Here is a 17,197-nt window from a genome sequence, read left to right as displayed (position 1 = left end):
GGCCAAGTGACTGCTCCCTCTAGGTTGGATATTGCAGGAAACTGTGCCTGTATTTCTGCAAAGGAGAGGATTTTGTCATAATAATTTGCAAGTCACTTTCAGCTGTCAAGGGGATTGTGGTAAGTTTCTGGACCTCTGCCCTGAGGGGGTGTGTGCCTGTCTGTTTGTCTGGGAAAGGCAGAAAGTGTTGATGCTGGTGCTCATTGCTAAGGGTAGGCTGCCCTCCTGGCACCAATTACCTTAATCATGCCAGCAATCAGTTGTAAATGGTTGGTTTGGGCACGGAGGGGAGAAGGTGGTTTAGTGGCAATTCCTGACCATCAGAACGATCACCTAGTGAGATGGGAAATAAGAGAGATAGTGGGAAACAAAAGGTGTTCAGGAAAAAAACACAGGTGGTTCTGGAGGTAGGTGGGACTAGCTGAGAATCCATGTGCCTCTTAAGTGGGTTAAAAATCACTGTTACAATATTGTGGAATTAAATTGAGTATTTATATTGCTCACTTCCTCTTTGCACACGAGGGAACTTAGATGGTCAGGAGAATAAAAGAGTGTTGAGGAAGCTGCCTAGGTCACCTAGTCCACAGCAGGGAATGGAGATTTACCTCTTTGGCCAGACCCCACAAGAACATAAGAATTGCTATTTACTAGGTCAGACCATAGGTCCATCTTACCCAGTATCCCATGTCACACAGTGGCACAGGATGCTGAAAAGATGAGTGAACAGGGTATGACCAGGGCTTTTTCCACAATTCCTCTCCCACTTGCAGCCTCCAGCATTCACGGTCTAAGAAGTTCTGATTCTGAGGCTGTACCCCAAAATCCCATGTTCAAAAGCTGCTGGTGCCCCTTCCCTCCAAGAATTTGTCCAATCCCTTTTGAACCTGGTTAAACTGTTAACTTCAATAGCCTGTGGCATTGAATTCCATGCTTTACTTGCACGCTGTGTGAAAGAGAACTTCCTCATTTGTAATTTTTAAACTTACTACCTCAGGGACAACACTGTTCAAAAAGCAACTTAGTCAGTTAAAATATCTACTGGATGGCTCAGGAACCCAGTAATGGAAGTGCATATAGTAGGGCTGTCTGAAATGGCTGTGTTTCATTTAGTTTCGGATTCGATGTTTTGGAGGGACAGTGATTCGTGCACTGTCTGGGACCTGGGGCAGCTCCAGCAGTCAGCCAGACCTCCCAGTTTGATCCCCAGCTCTCTGATCATTCTCCCAGCTCTTCCTGGGGGGCACAGGCCCCGGATCTGCTCAGGGTTTCAGCAGGCTGCTGCTGCTGACTGGGGAAATAGCCCAGAGCCACCGCCATCACCAGCTGGCAGCGGCAGCTTGCTGTCATCCTGCATCATCCAGGGGCCTGCACTCCCCAGGGAAGAGCTGGGGGAAACTATCAGAGAGCTGGGGAATTGAACCAGGAACTGGGGGAATGTTCAGGGACCTGAACATTTCCGCAGCTCCCAGTTTGACTCCGCAGCCCCTGGTTTGACCCCCCCAGCACTGGGGTTGAAAGGGACCTCAGGGACATATTGTTGTCACTGGCCAGTTACAGATGTCAGTATCAGAGCAGTCCTTCCCCCGTCCCTTTGCCTGCAAGCCCGCCTCTGAAACTGCTCCGAAATATCAGAAACATCCGAAACCATTATGGAAAATTTCCAAAATGTTTTGGATGGCCCGTTTTGTTTCAGAACCCTGCGTTTCATTTTGGATTTGGTGTCTCAACCATTGAAACGTCTGAATCTGAAAGTAAACGAAACGGCCACCGAAATTTTGCGCAGCCCTAATATATAGGTCATTCATCGTTAGATCCCCACGTTAAATCTGCCTGGGCCTGCAGCAGCTGAAGGTAGTGCCTTTTAGTAGTTGTTTGTAGTTCCTGTATGCAGCTGGTTCATGGCAGACAAAGTTCAGTTCTCAAAACACATCACAAAATCATCCTTGGATTTGGCACTAGTCCCCCATCTCTTTAGCAAGGCCAGCTGAAGGACCATGGAGACTTGATTCCTTGTTCCCCTGAATGATGTCTGGAGAAGAGCTGAAGCACGTGGGTGGGTTAGCGCTACAGAAGTTTGTGCAGCTTGCCTGTTTGCCCCCATCCTGTGGGTAGAGACAAGGGTTCTGTCTCCAAAGTTCTCAATATCAGACATTTCTCAAGTGCTACCTCCACAGGAAGCGCTGCTCAACAAATGCTGTATCCGTACACCAGTAGTACCCAAACTACGGTCTGCAGACCACTGGTAGTCTATGGGGTGCAGGTAAATTGTCCACAGATCACACTTCCCTGATCTCTTTCCTTTTCAATTAAAATTTCATGATAAGGGTTCACAAGAAATTTTGAGGGTTGATGATGGTCTCTTAGTCCAAAAAAGTTTGGTAACCACTGCCCTAGACTGTTCTTTTAGTTACTGGCAGGCATTGTAACTGTATCACGAAGAGAGGGTACATGTGGCCTGGAGATCTGGCCATAATGATCATTATGGGCCATCTTTTCAAAAGAATTAGCTTTCCATTTAGACATGAACATCAGTGGCCAGGTTTTCAGAGAAATGTAGCATATTGGGTGTTGTTTTTCTGAAAGATTAGCCATGATTGTTACAGTGGGAGTTGCTGGATGCTGAGCACTTCTGAGAATCTGCACCTCAGTTGTCATGAAAGAAGTCTAAAGCACTCAAGTAACCATGCAAGATAGTAGTGATCTTCTGCTTTTTCTTTTACAAAAAGCTCGTGGACAAAGACTTGATTTGAGAAGCTGCTCATGGATTCTTCTGCTTGGAGAGGTTTGAGTTACGATGATGGAGTGCTGTATTAAACCTTACAAACATGGATTGTACCTTATCCTCTCTGAATCAGGATAGGAGACTGATTCTCTGTTCCTAAATTAAACTTCCTGTTTCCTTTGTACAGGCTGTCCAGAAGGAAAGAAAGTAGAATTTATTACCAGCTTACTGGATGCACTCACTACAGACATGGTACAGGCCATTAACTCAGCAGCACCTGCTGGGGGTGGAAGGTGAGTCTGGAGAGCATTCAAGCTTATCGCAACCAGGATATCTGTAGACACCTGAATGTGTGTGGGATGGGGGAGGGTTCTTGCTCCGACCTGTGGTCAGTCTAACTGTTGGATTGGGGCTTGAGAAACCAGTGCCACAATGCCAAACTCTGTATTTTCACACCATCTGATGAGGTTAGCTCCAGCTCATGAAGCTTTATGCTATATACCTCTCTCTAGTTAATCTACAAGGTGCAAATCTACTGTATTCTGCATGGTAACTCCAACCACTTGTGCCCTGGAAGCTGTCTCACTACAAAGATTAGCACATCCCACCAGCCATGTGAAATGAGAGCTGAACACCAGGAAGTTCCTTATTTGTTTTGTCCCTTGGTGCATGAAGAGAGGCATAGTAACATTCACACAAGCTTAGGGAGGTGCCATAGCCCAGCAGCTACAACAGGGGAGTGGGAATCTGCATTCTTGTCTTCTCAGTGTTGTGGTGTCTGGTGATTTTAGTTGAGGCTGGAGCAAGTGTGGCAATGAGGGGAGAAATGTCTTGCACATTTCACCTTGCCTGGGAATGAATCCCTCTTTGATTGCATGCCTGCTTTTCTTCCTGGCCTATCCACAGCCAGTGAAACCTGCAGCAGGAGTTAGGCAGAGCTCCTTCTTACCTGCTTAAGAGCCAAGAGGACATTTCAGGCTTCATGGAGAAGCTGGAGGAACCTGCAGCATCATGCAGCCAGCAGTCTCCTGCAGCTTGGTCTGAATCAATAGTGGTCTGTACGCTGGGGAAAGCTGGCAATGCTGTAACAGCTGCACAAGTGTTGGGGCAGATGGGAGTTCAGAAAATACAGTATAGTCCTTCTAAAAAGTTTTTTGTTTGTTTTCTAAATGAGCATTTGGGTTCTGATTCCTGAGTTGTGACCTGTCGGGCTTGGCCATTTCCAGCTGTGCTACAGATTCTCTGCAAGAGTTCAAGCAAGTCTCTTAGGCCACTGACAGACGTTCATTTAAAGGCATGGTGAATCTGATCCCCGAGTCCCAACAGTCACACCTCCTGCCATGCCTCAGTTTTGAGTTCAGGGATTAGATCCCAGTCGTACCTATTTCCCAGCTCAGAAAGGACCCGAAGTCACAATCAGAGGGTTCCCTGGTGCCAGCAAGTTGAAAGCCAGGTGTTTGACAATCAGTGATTGTTGGCTGTCTTGCAGTGGCCCCACTGATATCCCTGGAGCCACTGATGATCAGTTGATTATCGGCTGGCATGGACCACACAAGGGCTAATCCAAGCCCCAGTGCAGGCCTAGCCCTGCCACATGTTCAATTTAACATGCTATAGAAACCAACCCCCCCAAAATTACACATTTTTTGTGTGAAAATTTTTGGCCGGTTTCCCCTTTTTTGTGGTGCCATTAATTGCCTGAACATATGGCTGGGTTACTATTTAAGACGTGAGTAACAACCTAATCATGTTTTAAGTGTAGTATCTGCCAAGGGCCTAAGGAACGTGGGGATGGAAGGGGTCTCCTGGGCTCTTGAGTACGGACCTCTATATTCACAGGCAATCACAAACCAAAGGAATCTTCCAAATCACCACTTAAAACCGCCACCCACAGCTATAAGGAGCAATGTCTGTAACATCGAGACCACCCTCCAACTTGCCATGGGTAAAAAGCAGGGCCTTTTCCATTTATGAAATGGGAGAACTCTGACCTCGTTCTCAGGAATGTTGTGCAAATTTAAGGTACTAATGTTGGCAAGGCCTTGGCATAAAAGGTGTTTATAGAAAAGCAAAAGATTACTATTGTTGGCTTGGTTATGATCTGTGGGATTACACCAGGGTGTTTAATTCCAGCAGAGGTGGACGTGTCGGAGTGTTTAGAGGTGTGCACACAAAAGATGTGTGTGTGTGTGTTACTGTATTCACTTGAATATAAGATGACCCCCCAATAATTAAATTCTATATATGGAAAATGTATACATTTTAGGGGTGCACTAATATTTTTGGGGCTAATACCGATTATTAACCAGCCATATCAGCTGATACTGATCCAATTCCAATATGCAGCCCAGCAGCTTGGAGAGCAGTGTCCAACTGGTAAGTCTGTTTGGGGGAGAAAAGGGCGTGGGGGAGGGAAGGGGAGTGGGGGTGCAGATTGAGGCCCCCACAGTGAGGGAGGGAATGGGGCTGGGGCATAGGCAGGCACTGCACAGCCGGGGTGGAGTGGGACACAGACAAAGCCGGGCAGCTCAGCCAGGAGGCATGGAGGGGGATGGTGGCTCCCGCCACTGCGCACACCCTGGGGGAGGTACAGGGGGCATGTGCCTCCCGGATCTGTGCATGGGGTGAGGGCCAGAGGCTGCATCAGACTCTTCCTGGTGTGGGGCTGGGCTGGGTGGGGTGGGGCAGGTGGTGGCACTGGGAGTGGGGGGCAACAGGGGTGGCTATAGCCACCCCAAAATTTACTGTAACTCCCAGTGCTACCGCTGCCACCTGCCCCAAGCACAGCCCTGGCCCAGCTCCCCTCCCGCCCTCCCCACTGGGAAGAGGCTGGCGCAGCCCCCCGCCCCAGCCCACAGCGGGCAGCACACCCTTGTTCTGTGCACAGATCCTGAGGGCACACGTTCCCCCATGCCTCCCACAAGGGTGCACGCAGCGGTGGGAGCCCCCCCCACCCCCAATTCCCCAGACAAGCTGCCCGCAGCTCCGTCCCGTGCCCCACCCCACCCCAGAAGGACAGCGTCAGCCCCTGCCCCAGCCTCACTCCCTCCCTCACTGTGGGGGCCTCTGTCTGCCCCCTCGTGCCCCTTCCGTCCCACAGACTTACGTGTTGGACGCTGCTCTCCAAGCTGCTGGGCTGCATTCCTGGCTGTGTGCGTGCTGTGGCTGTGCACATGCATGTGGCATTTATCAGTGACATTGGCCACATCAACCAAAAAAAGCCAATTGCTGATAATGTAAATTTTCCTTTTATTGGTGGCAATACAATATGGACAGATTTATATCGGTGCACCTCTAATAAATTTATTATAATTTTCCAAGTATAGAATCTAATTATTGGAGGTTTGCTTGCATTTTATTTCCCTTCCCACTGTTCCACCAGGGAAAATAGATCTGGGGGGCTCAGGAAGCCCCTTTACCCCATGCCCTCCCAACTTCTTCCCCCCCACCCTCCTTACTGTCAGACCCTGCTCTCCCTGGGCACATGGAAGTGAGGGACAAATTTGAAAACACTGACCTTGAAATGGACATATGCAAATTACTACTGGTACCCATAGACTTAGTTTATCCAGAGTTGAAGCATGTTACATTTTTTTTGAAATTGTTGCAAGTTTTAGCACAGGTTCTCCATAAACACACTTAAGCAGCACTTTTGTACGTACTTTACATATTTTTTCTTTTTAAGGAAAATTTTTCATGATCCAAGTCAAATCGGCCAAATCAATTCCAAATCTATGAGTTGGAATGAGGAAAAACTTCACTGTGTATTTCAGTAAATATGGTATATAGGACTGTTATGCTAGCATACCTTTATTGGAGGGCCACCATGCAGTCTTTTACTTCTGATATGTGGAAGGGAAACAGTGTCATCTTTAATAGTTCAACATATATATTTCTGAGGGTTACGGCTTGTGTCTTATTATTTTCATCATGGAGTCTTGCAAGAGTCTCTCTCTTAATTTAGTATTTATACCTAGGATATCACCTTGGTGACTAAACACTTAGGACTACTTGGTTGGGATGGATTAAAGAAGGATGTTCCTGCCTCAAGCAGGGTTTGGGCTAGAAGTCCTGTTTTTCTGCAGTTAAGTGGAATGCCCTGTGATCTGTTGAGGAACTGGTATGTCTAGCATATCCATGTGCATACAAACAGAATGAAAAAAATGTCCCAAGAGTGGGAAACACATTGCTCCTTCCCCAAACACAAGCATTCCTGTGTCAATTCTGTTCATTTATATGGTTCAGATACAGTGGGTAGGGGTGAAAGCAAGCCCTCGAGAGCATCTGATATTTATTTGGCCCGCCTAGTTGGATTTCAATCACTGTGCCAATGAGTTCTTTCCTAAATCTCCAAAGTATTGTGTGTGTCTGAATGTTCAGTAAGGCCCTTTCTGGCAAAATCCTTCACTACCTTGCTCTTCGCACAGTTTTCATAATGATTTATTTTAAGCTACAATGTCAGCAGCCAGTGTGCAAGGGGAATAGAAACCTTTCAGCAGCCAGTCCTGTGTGAGGCAAAGAAATCCACCACCTGCCTGTCCTCAGCCAGAATTAACTGCAAAAAAATGCTCTGGCATAAACCTCTGTGTGCATTGATTACTCTTTGGCCCTCCCCCAAAAATATGTATCAAACCTTTCCCTCCTCCTGCATCATCGCAGGGCTGTCCATTTTGCAGAAAAAGCTTTCTCTAAGAAACTTAGAGATTTTTAAAAAATGTGTTAATGTGGCTTTTGCTTTATATCTTTTGGTCTGCCAAGTCCAACAGCTGCCTGAGTATAGTGATCCCTGCTCTACAGGCTTCTGAAGGGGAGAAAAATTCTAATGATACCATTTGAAAGAGTATTTAGACATTTCTAGTGTTCTACTCTCTCAATCGTGCCTAATCTCAGGCTGCTAGACACTTGACCTTTATCCTGGAGGAAGGGGGCATTCCTAGCTTTCCAAAAAGCAACAATGATCATTTCCAGTGCTATCTTTTTCAGTATTTGCTTTGAGATACTGAATCATAAGCTTCCTACTATCCCCCAAACAAATTTTATTCATCTTGCACCTCTGTGACCATTATTAAGTTGGGGGAAAGTCCACATAAAATAGGAAAAAGATAAAATGTAGTATGTGTTTGGTTTTTTGGGTTTTTTTCCCCCCTTGTGTCAGCTAAGGCTGGTCTCACAAATTCAGTTCATTGCATGATCTTCACCATTCCCTTTAGCTACAGCAGTAGAAAGCTATCACAGGTAAACTTGTGCAACAGTTTCATTTTTATCCTTCCTTTTTTAGTGTCTCATAACATTCTGAAACTTTAAACTGGCAAATGCTAGATTTTTAAGTATTTGTTGCTTGGACAAGTGGATCTTTTGTATACTTAGAGCAAATATAGACAGTACATTGAAGCACATCGTTACTGGTTAAACTTGTGGATGTTTGCAATGAAGAAATAATGAAGACAAAGCACTTGTACAGAGCACTCTGGATCATTTGATAATTCAGGGCCCTTATATTTCAATATAGTTATATACTCAAATACAGTACAGTCAGACATCTAGGAAAAAAGAATGCAGAGCTAAGGACTGCAACCCTGGAAAGCATTGCCTCTGAAAAGGACTTAGTTCTGAATATGTATTCTCAATACGTTGCCATGGCAAAAAAGTTAGTTTAGTCTTTGGATGTATAACCAGCTGGGTAGTGGGATAGGAGCTGGGGTTGGGAGGGGGGGGAAGGGCGGGACAAGGATTTTCCCAATGTATACATTGAGCATGTCATAGATGGTTAGACTATTCTGTGTAGTTCTGATGTGAGCATTTGAGACGGGTCAGAGAAGAGCCACTCAGATGACTTGAGGGCTGGAGAAAAATGACTTGCAGCAAGAGACTTCAGGAGCTTCATATGTTTAACAAAGAGAAGATGGAGAGATGACTTGATTGCCATGCATAAATACATCCTATGGGGGCGTGGGACACGGGGTACTAAATGCTCTCTAACCTAGCAGAGGCAGGGTAAGCGTGCACTAGATGCATTTATGTGGTTCAGATGCGTTCCATGTTAAAAGCATCTGCCGGGTTCCTAATTTGAGAGTGATTCAGCAGTGCAACAAATTACCAAGGGAGGTGGTAGATTCTCCATCTTTTGATGTCTTCTTACCAAGAGCTGATGTTTGTCTGGGAGACGTGGGGTTGTTTCTACCAAACAGACATTATTGAGCTCAATACAGGGCTAGCTGACTCAAATTCTATGGCCTGTGACATATAGGAGGTCAGACTAGGTGACCCAGTGGTTCCGACTGGCCTTGGAAAGTCTGTGACTGAGTAAGAGAAGGATTTTTTTTTTTTCCTCCTCAAATCTTTTCAGTTCACATTTTCATTTTTATGGCTGCAAAGCATTCGTGTGGTTTTGCATTCAATTTCCTGGTTGGTGTTTTTGGAGTTGGGAAAATATAAATAAGGGTTGGGGGGTGGAGTTAGAGAATAGCATTTGAAAAATATGTATGATTGTGCTAAAAGGCACATCTGCATGCACAAGCACTTCTAGCTGTGGCACAGTGAGGTGCTGTAACTCTGTAGGGGTACAGGCAATGAAAGAAAAAACCTGACAAGCCTTTTTACAGGGCATGATTAAAAAACAATGTGTGAATCATTAGAGCTTGCCTTGCATTTACTAGAGTAAACAGCTTTGTACTTGTGTGAAGTCACTCCTGCTTTACGGCAGTGCAAGATTAGAAAGTGCCTTCGTCCTGCTTCTGGCTAGTCCACGTAAGTGCAAAACAGCTACATAGATAACACTGAAACTTTCACAATAGAAAATCTGGTAATACGCATTTTCAGTTTCAAGCTAATGTAACAGCTCTTGGGCATGGTTTGTTACTGTACATTCCTGAGATGATTAAAATGTATTTACAAAGAATTTGAGCCTTTTTTGTTGTTGTTAAGCAGAGCAGGGTGGTCTCATTGAAAAGACACGCAGTCAGAGTAATTCAGAAAAAAATCTGATATGTCAAGAGAAGTTGCAGGGTTTGTCTATCTGTCTTGTTTTGTTTTGACGGGTTCAGTTAGTTTTCAGGTGTGTTTAAATTTATAGTTAATTTCCTCGGAGTCAGGCACATCCATGCCATGTGAGATTTAAGATGGCAATAGAGATCAGTGTGGGGTGCTATGGGGGAGTCTTTGTCTGAATTACCTGTCCTAAAAGGCTGTGTTTGGTTCCAGTCTGTTTAGTTCTCCAGCAGGAACTAAGTTACAAAAATAAATTTTAATTTGAAGTATGTACCCTTGCTAGTATTTTTGCTGATCATATAACATCCTGGGAAATTTTAGTATTAAGAGGGTTTCAATAGCTCCCTTATCATGCAGCACAGCAGCTGTGTCCCTTCACTTTAAATTGCCAGATATACCCTGTGTAATAGTCCCAGAGAGTCCTTCACAAAAATTGCCCTGGAGGGTTCCTCTTCCTGTTCCAGACAAAGAGTTTGAAGCAGGCAAAGAGAAGCCACACTCCAAAGGGCACATCTCCTCCAGCACATTTCTAACTTTAAAGAGGTTTTTCAAAGACGCACAAGAATTAAGTGTCCAATTCATACTGAATTTCACTAGAAGTTGGATGCCAAGTTCCCTTTATGTTCATTTGGCAATTCCAGCCTACTTAGTTGTAAGACAAAATCCCATGAGAGGAGGATCTTTGCAAAGTGAAGGGGGAAGAGGAGTAGCTTTTAAATTCCCTGAATGATTTATCCCATATTTTTCAAGAGAGAATGTAATAAGAATACTATGTTGCATGTCAAATTTCAGGTAGAGCGGTTGAGGTTTAGATTAGTTGGGGAAGGGGTAAAAACTGGGTTGATAACAAGAAGGTAGTTTTAAGTATGGAGGGATTATGTGTCTCCATAATGAGTTTTGACAGTGGAGTACTCCTTTGTTTAGTCTGAACGCAGCTTATTTTGATGTTAAGTTGGGTCTTTTGCTAGGGGGAAAGGGAGACTGAGAAAACAAATATGTTATCCTTTCAGAATTTTTTTTCAAGTAATCTTCCTTCATTCAAACCATATATTGCCCTTACAGCTGTGAAGTTTGGGACAAAAGCACACTGCGATGGGGAAAAATAAAAGGCAACCTAAAACAGAAGCAAATTGGGAGACAAATACAAATTTCAGCCCAGGTTATTGAAATCCTTTGCTCTCTACCCTTCTCCATGTTTTGGACATATACCGGGACAGCAGCCCTCCTGAGCACTGGCAGACTGACAAAAACTATCCTTTTCAATTCTTTAGCTTCTCTCATGCTGGTTCTTTGCCACCACCACCAAACAGATACATTATTGCTAAATCTCTTTAGGTCAGAAGAAGATCTGGGATTAATCCTGAAAACCTTCTGATGGCTGTGCGCACCCTTTGAAGGGGCAAAGCCAAGTAAAGTTAATTTCTTGTTCTTCCTCTAACTCCATCAGCAGCTTTTCATTCCTTACTATTTCTTCCCCCCCAGCTTGCACAGGACTGCAGTAACTTCCTTTGGTTTATGATTCGTAGACTGTTTTCCTCCTTACATCCTTGAATTTTGTGGTGCTGAATTAGCCTCATCCTTCCATCCTAAGCAGCTATCATTGCTGCACAAAGTTTGACTCAGAAAATGGGAGGTTTCTCAGTGGTTTCAGTGAGGGATAGGCCATGTACTCTGAAGTGCACATGCCTTTTAAATTGTACTTTTTGTGCATGTGTGCATGTGATTTCCCATGATAATAAGAAGGAGCATTTCTTCTTGATCATGGCTTATGCTAACATTACCATAGTAAGCCTTTATCTAACCACCACCCATGCAGTAGTTATGCTGTGCATCTGTCCTACCTATCTTTGGAGGTGCTGGAGAAGCTGCTAAGGAGTAGGAAAGAAGAGATCAGCCACTTCAGGCACAGATTTTGATTTACTAGTTACATGCTCCCTTTGCAGTTGCTGAGGTGTATGCTGTGCTCTGGTTTACATCCACTGTGATCCTGCGGAATATAAGATTGCACACAGGGTGAATCAGTGCAGGTGTAGTCCTGCCTGCAACAAATGAATGCAGTTGTTCTCCTCATCTTTACTCCTCATAACCATGTTAACTGTTTCCATCTTGGTAGCAGGACAGCTTTTGATCTTAGGAGCTTAAAAATGTCTCAAGTTGTGCACAGGCATCTGTACAGGAAATCCGTCCTTTTGAAATCTTCAGGGTACTCCTGCCCGCTGTGCTTCAGAATTCAGTACATGCACTTAAAACACACCTGCCTGTACTTGTATAACCTCTTGCTTTTCTTGCCTGTGTGCCAGTTGCACCCAACAGTATCAAAGCAGCCTATGGAAATATGAAAATGATTATTAAACTAACGCTTTGCACTTTCACTCTGGTATCTTCAAGTATTTTGCAAGCTAACAAATTTAAGCATTCCACCTCTCAGAGAAACACTCTTCCCATTTTGCAGATGGAGAAGCTAAGGCCTTGCCAAGGAAAATGATTTGTATGGTTCCCTACAGTGGATGAAGCTGATGGGAGAGCTGAGTATGGAGCCTTGGAGTCCCAGTTCCCTGTCTGGCAGCACAGTGCAGATATCTTGCTAGGTCAGATATGGAAAACAGTCTAGCCATGGAAGTCTGGACTCGGGTGAATTAGCCTATATGGCCACAGTGAGGCTGCTTCCAGTACTTGAGCTAGCTTGCGCTGTGTTGTACTGTAGTCTGTAGACAGATATACTCTACATTTGTATTAGCCCAGTCTATGTGATTTCTGTGGGATCTACTAATTTACCTCTTCCTTCCCTCTAGCCCTCCAGTTATGACATAAATCCATCTCCCTCTCTTAAGAGACTTCTTTGGATGACTTAATTGTGGGTGAGAGTAAGGGAGCAGCTGAAGTTTTATTTTTGTTTCTCTAAATTATTACCCATCTCTCTCTTGGGGTGTTTTACCACGGAGCCTTAAAGAGCACAGTTAAAAGAAAGGCAAATACAGTTCTAATGTGGCCAACGAGAGAAGGCTGAGGAGCCCTCCTGGACTGCGTGCCTGATTTGTCTGGTTTTAGTTTTTGATATAGTCTTATTTTTGTTTGGTCTTGCCCAAGCTGTCCACTGGGCCTTTCATGTGGTTGGTGTTAGCAGGAGATGCTATCATGCTGGGAGACAGTAACAACATACTGAGCAGCTGATTTTGCTCTCACTCAGTCTTTCCTATTTGTGGATGGAGTGGATCAGGGAGAAGACAGATCAGTAAAGGCATTTGACTTCAAGCTCTGGTTTAAGGTCCTTTTAATTAATTTATCATTTTAAATAGCGGTACTACAGGGGCAGTAGAATGGACTTCCTTTGGAAATTTCCAAGTCTGTCCAAAGTCGTGCAAGTCTCATGCTTGGAGGTCAGTTACAGCCTCAGATATATTCCAGCTGTTGCAGTATAGTCAAATTACCTCACAATACAGCATCAGAACAGGGTAGCATAGCAATGATGTGAAAGCATGTGTATCTTGTTGCATGGATGCAGAAGGAGCCTTTTGACATGAAGGTACTGTGTCTCAATTCTGATCTCTGCATTTAATGTCATAGCAAACTAATTGTAGCATCCAATGTTTCCCTGGATGTTTGTGCCCTCAGGCCTCTCTCCTGCTCTATGCTTTTCTTAAAACTAGCCTTGATCTTTGCAGTCAACAACCACAGGTGAGCACCTCCTGGAAGTACAGCACTATACAGACAGTCACAAGGCAGGGCTAAAAAGCAGTACAAACTACATCTTCTCTTTCTACTTTCAAGGTTTAAGTTACTTCTCCTGGCTTTGCCTCTGCCACTACTATGCTGCAATTGGGTTTTCTTTGGTAGAACCACCCAAGCTTGCTGGGACACTAGTATTTGATTTGTCATAGCTGCATGGGTTTGTGCATTTATATTAACCTTTAGAATTGTAAAGACTACTCCTATCCCTGGTACCTTTTATAGAACTGCTGAAGATGATAATATTTCAATTCGCCCTCTCCTTTCTTTCCTCCCCCTGCCCTTCCCTCCACCCAGCTTCTTGACCATTCTTTCTATATCCACTGAGCAGTGTGAAATTATTCCCATGCCCCTACCTCTGCACCTGAGTGCTACAAGTTGTCCCACCAACAAGCAGAGAACATTTCATTCCCTACTTACCCCTTCAGCTACTGCTCTGACTTCTGTGCCTTTGTTCTCCCCACTCTCCTTTTTCTGACACCATCCACCTTATCCCCAGTAGCCCTAGGCTTTAAGAAAAGATTGAGAAATGAGCAGAGAGAAGGGAAAGGGTTGGATTCAGTTGGGTAATAAAAGGGATCTTGCTGGAAGGAGGTAAGTCTGGATAGTACTCGTTCCGGTCACAAATCTTAACACAACTCCATATTCCCATAAAAAGCCCCTCTTACACAGCACATTCCCCTCATGCCCCTGGGAATCAGCCAGGCCTCAGCTGATAGCCAGCAACTTTCCAAAAGGGAAAAGATGCCAATGACTGAGTTAAAGAATGCTGCTCTAGCTCAAGTCTCAAGATGGTTCAGGGTGCATTTTATCCTTCCCTGTTGGCCTGTTCCTTGTACAGGGTTTCAGGGCTCTGAAAAATCCAGAGAGCCTTGCCTTTGCAAAGCAACGTGCTCCCTTTTCCATTTGCCTGTAGGTGGCTCCAACAGTTCAGCTTGCATTCTGGCTCCCAGACCCAAGCCAAGCATGCCCATTGCAGGTGTGCATTCTAGCACACGCCAACCAGCTGCTGTCACTCTGGGTGCCAGTCTGTAACTCACCCAAGAATTAAATAATGCAGAAGAAACTGTCGAATAAACTTTTCAAAATAGGCTTTGTGGTTTATTTTCCTCTCTCCAGGTTTTAAGGTTTGTTTGTCTTTATTATGTCAGACTTCCAGATGTCGCTGGGCCCGGGCCATCTTTATAAATATGTTCTTATTTGTAAAGCTGCCTGAGAAGCATGCCTGTGACCACCCTTGCCTTGTCCTTTGCACCATCTTGCAAACTTATAGTTTTGATTGAAGCAGAGATCAGTGTAGGATTCTGTTTTTCATTTATTTTAACAAGAGGCTCTGCTGCTTAAAAGGATGTTGATTGGGCTGGAAGTCCTGAAGTATAGCTCTCCAATCTGTCCCCTACCTGCCCAACAAAGAATATGGCATCCTGACCCATTTTAAAATATACCCTGGTATAGAGAAGGCTGCTGGTCTCTGAACCTGCATCTGAAATGGGTTTGGAAGATCCACCCACAGAGAACTTGAATGTTAGTGTTTAGTCTGCCCCCAGCACCAGACTGCCGGTAACTTACTTTGGGATCTGATTTAACGCAGACACCCCTGCTCTTAATAAAGGATTGATTTGGGTTCTTTGGAATCTGCTCAGTGCATCCTAAGGTTGTCTTCCAGCAGTAAGTCAGAGGTGAAGCAATGAGTGTGACAGCATGCAGCACATGTCTGGTTGCTGTCTATCACCTACTTTCAGGGGTCAGCTGTATTCATGAGGGAGAGGTAGGTGCAGAAAGCGAAAGCTATAATCTTAGTTTTAATCTGCCTCCAGGAACACAGTAGTGCAAGTCAAGTTGTTAATAGAATGGGTTTAAAGTGAGGCAAAACCAGTTTATTTTCTCATTATTACTCATAAATGGATTTGTCATCTGGCTGTTGCAGCCTTTAATCTTGGTGCCTTTAATCAGCTTTGTGAAAGCAATTAAAGCATGCAAATACATGAGCCGACCCTTTACATTGTAAATAAATGTAGCAAAATTGTCACATTCTGCCAAAACCCTTTTCAAGCAATCAATAAATGGATCTTGCGGTAAGCAAATATGTTCCCATTCCTAATATTCAGGTCCTAGAATAACAGGAACTATTGTGAAACTCGGTACTGATTATGCCCCTTGTTATCAAGTCCCAGTGGGGAAACCAAAGGCAGAATGGGCCATGGAGACTGGGTTGGAGGAGATCCCTGCAGGGTCAGGCTGAGGCACAACGACTGATAGGAAGTGTCCAGGAAATCTTTCCCTTGCACCTGCTCTGTGGATGCTGAGAGAATATTGGTTTTTAGAGCTTCGCTAGTACCTCCCACTCATGTTAAAATCCAATCTTTCTTTTTCAAAAGATTATATATGCCTCATTCAAAATAGGCAAAAGGAGGTTTCAGGGACCTCTGGTGACAAAAGGTCCCTTGCTGCCTGTACCCTGCTTATGTAATACCTTACTGACCAGGAATCGGCTTCCTCTGGCCATGGGAAGCAGAGTATGATAATCCCATAGGCTCAGTAAGGCAAACAGGTAATGGTGAGACAGCAGCTACTTACAGACTTTAATAAGAGCATCACCTTTTGCTTGGGGGATTGTGTGTTCTGAATTCCAGGTTCTCCGAGCCAGACCCCAGCCACACACTAGAGGAGCGAGTGGTGCATTGGTACTTCAGCCAGCTGGACAACAACAGCAGCAATGACATCAACAAGCGGGAGCTGAAGCCTTTCAAGCGTTACGTGAAAAAGAAAGCCAAGCCCAAGAAATGTGCTCGACGCTTCACTGACTACTGCGACATCAACAAGGACAAATCTATTTCACTGCAAGAGCTGAAGGGGTGTTTGGGAGTCAGCAAGGAAGGAGGTGGGTGACTTTTTGCTTCTGAGTGGAAGCAATGCTCCACAGAGCAATATAACTAGACTGAGTTAAAGCAGTACCTGCTTGTTTTCCCCGTGATTGGAGCTTTATTACTTAGTTTGCAAGAGAAAAGGTGTGCTTTACTAGCATTCAGCTTTGCAAACATTCTTTGTTCTTGGTTTATTACTATTATTTTGTTTGTGCTGTGGTACCACCTAGGAGCCCCTAGTGTCTACTAGGACCCTATTGTGTGATAGGAGCTGCATGTCCATAGAGCAAAGAGAGTTGTTCTTCTCCGGAGCCCAGCATGCAGTTCCAGTTGGGTTCCTTCTTGGAAAAGTACTGTCAATGATACTCTGTGATCCCAAGCTTATGATTCATTATGCAATTCTAACAGGAGCAAAATTTATTTAAGTCACAAAAGTCAGCATGCAAGAGAATAAGTACTCACAGGGAAATGAGCAAGTGAGAAAGACAGACAGCATAGTGTTACACCACCACTGTTTTCTAAAAGAGAATGGCAATTAAAGACTGGCGGAATGAGAGGCCTGCAAAGAGGTGACTTTTGGATTGGCCCCAAACCTAAATTTGGGGGTTTTGGCAAATGGAAAATGTTTAATACAAACATAAGTTGTATTCAGTCACTGGTAAAAGCCAAAGGGCTAGAGTAGAGCAAAAACAACAAAACAAAGCCCCCAAACAAAAAACAAACAGAAACCAGGATGAAGAAGAGTATGGTGATTCTTGTGATGATACCTTCCTTTCATTTGACTCTAATGGTGAGGATGCTTCCCTGGGATGTGAGAGGCCCATAGTTGGATCATCTCTAGGGCTGACATGGATTCCAGCCTCTTGAACCTCCCAGGAGAAGTGCCCTAGCCACTGGG

General features: G+C 44.6%; 1 protein-coding gene across 1 annotated transcript in view; it reads left to right on the top strand.

The window, feature by feature from the left end:
- Nucleotides 1-17,197, top strand: part of SMOC1 (SPARC related modular calcium binding 1) — a 210,377-nt gene that overhangs the window by 179,011 nt on the left and 14,169 nt on the right. Inside the window, exons 11-12 of the mRNA XM_025205977.1 lie at nucleotides 2,910-3,015; nucleotides 16,069-16,316. Of these exons, the coding sequence (XP_025061762.1) occupies nucleotides 2,910-3,015; nucleotides 16,069-16,316 (354 nt within the window). The remainder of the gene's footprint in view (nucleotides 1-2,909; nucleotides 3,016-16,068; nucleotides 16,317-17,197) is intronic.

This window comes from Alligator sinensis, unplaced genomic scaffold, assembly GCF_000455745.1.
Source record: "Alligator sinensis unplaced genomic scaffold, ASM45574v1 scaffold768_3, whole genome shotgun sequence".
NCBI lineage: Eukaryota > Metazoa > Chordata > Crocodylia > Alligatoridae > Alligator > Alligator sinensis.
This window is presented reverse-complemented; position numbering and strand designations above follow the sequence as displayed.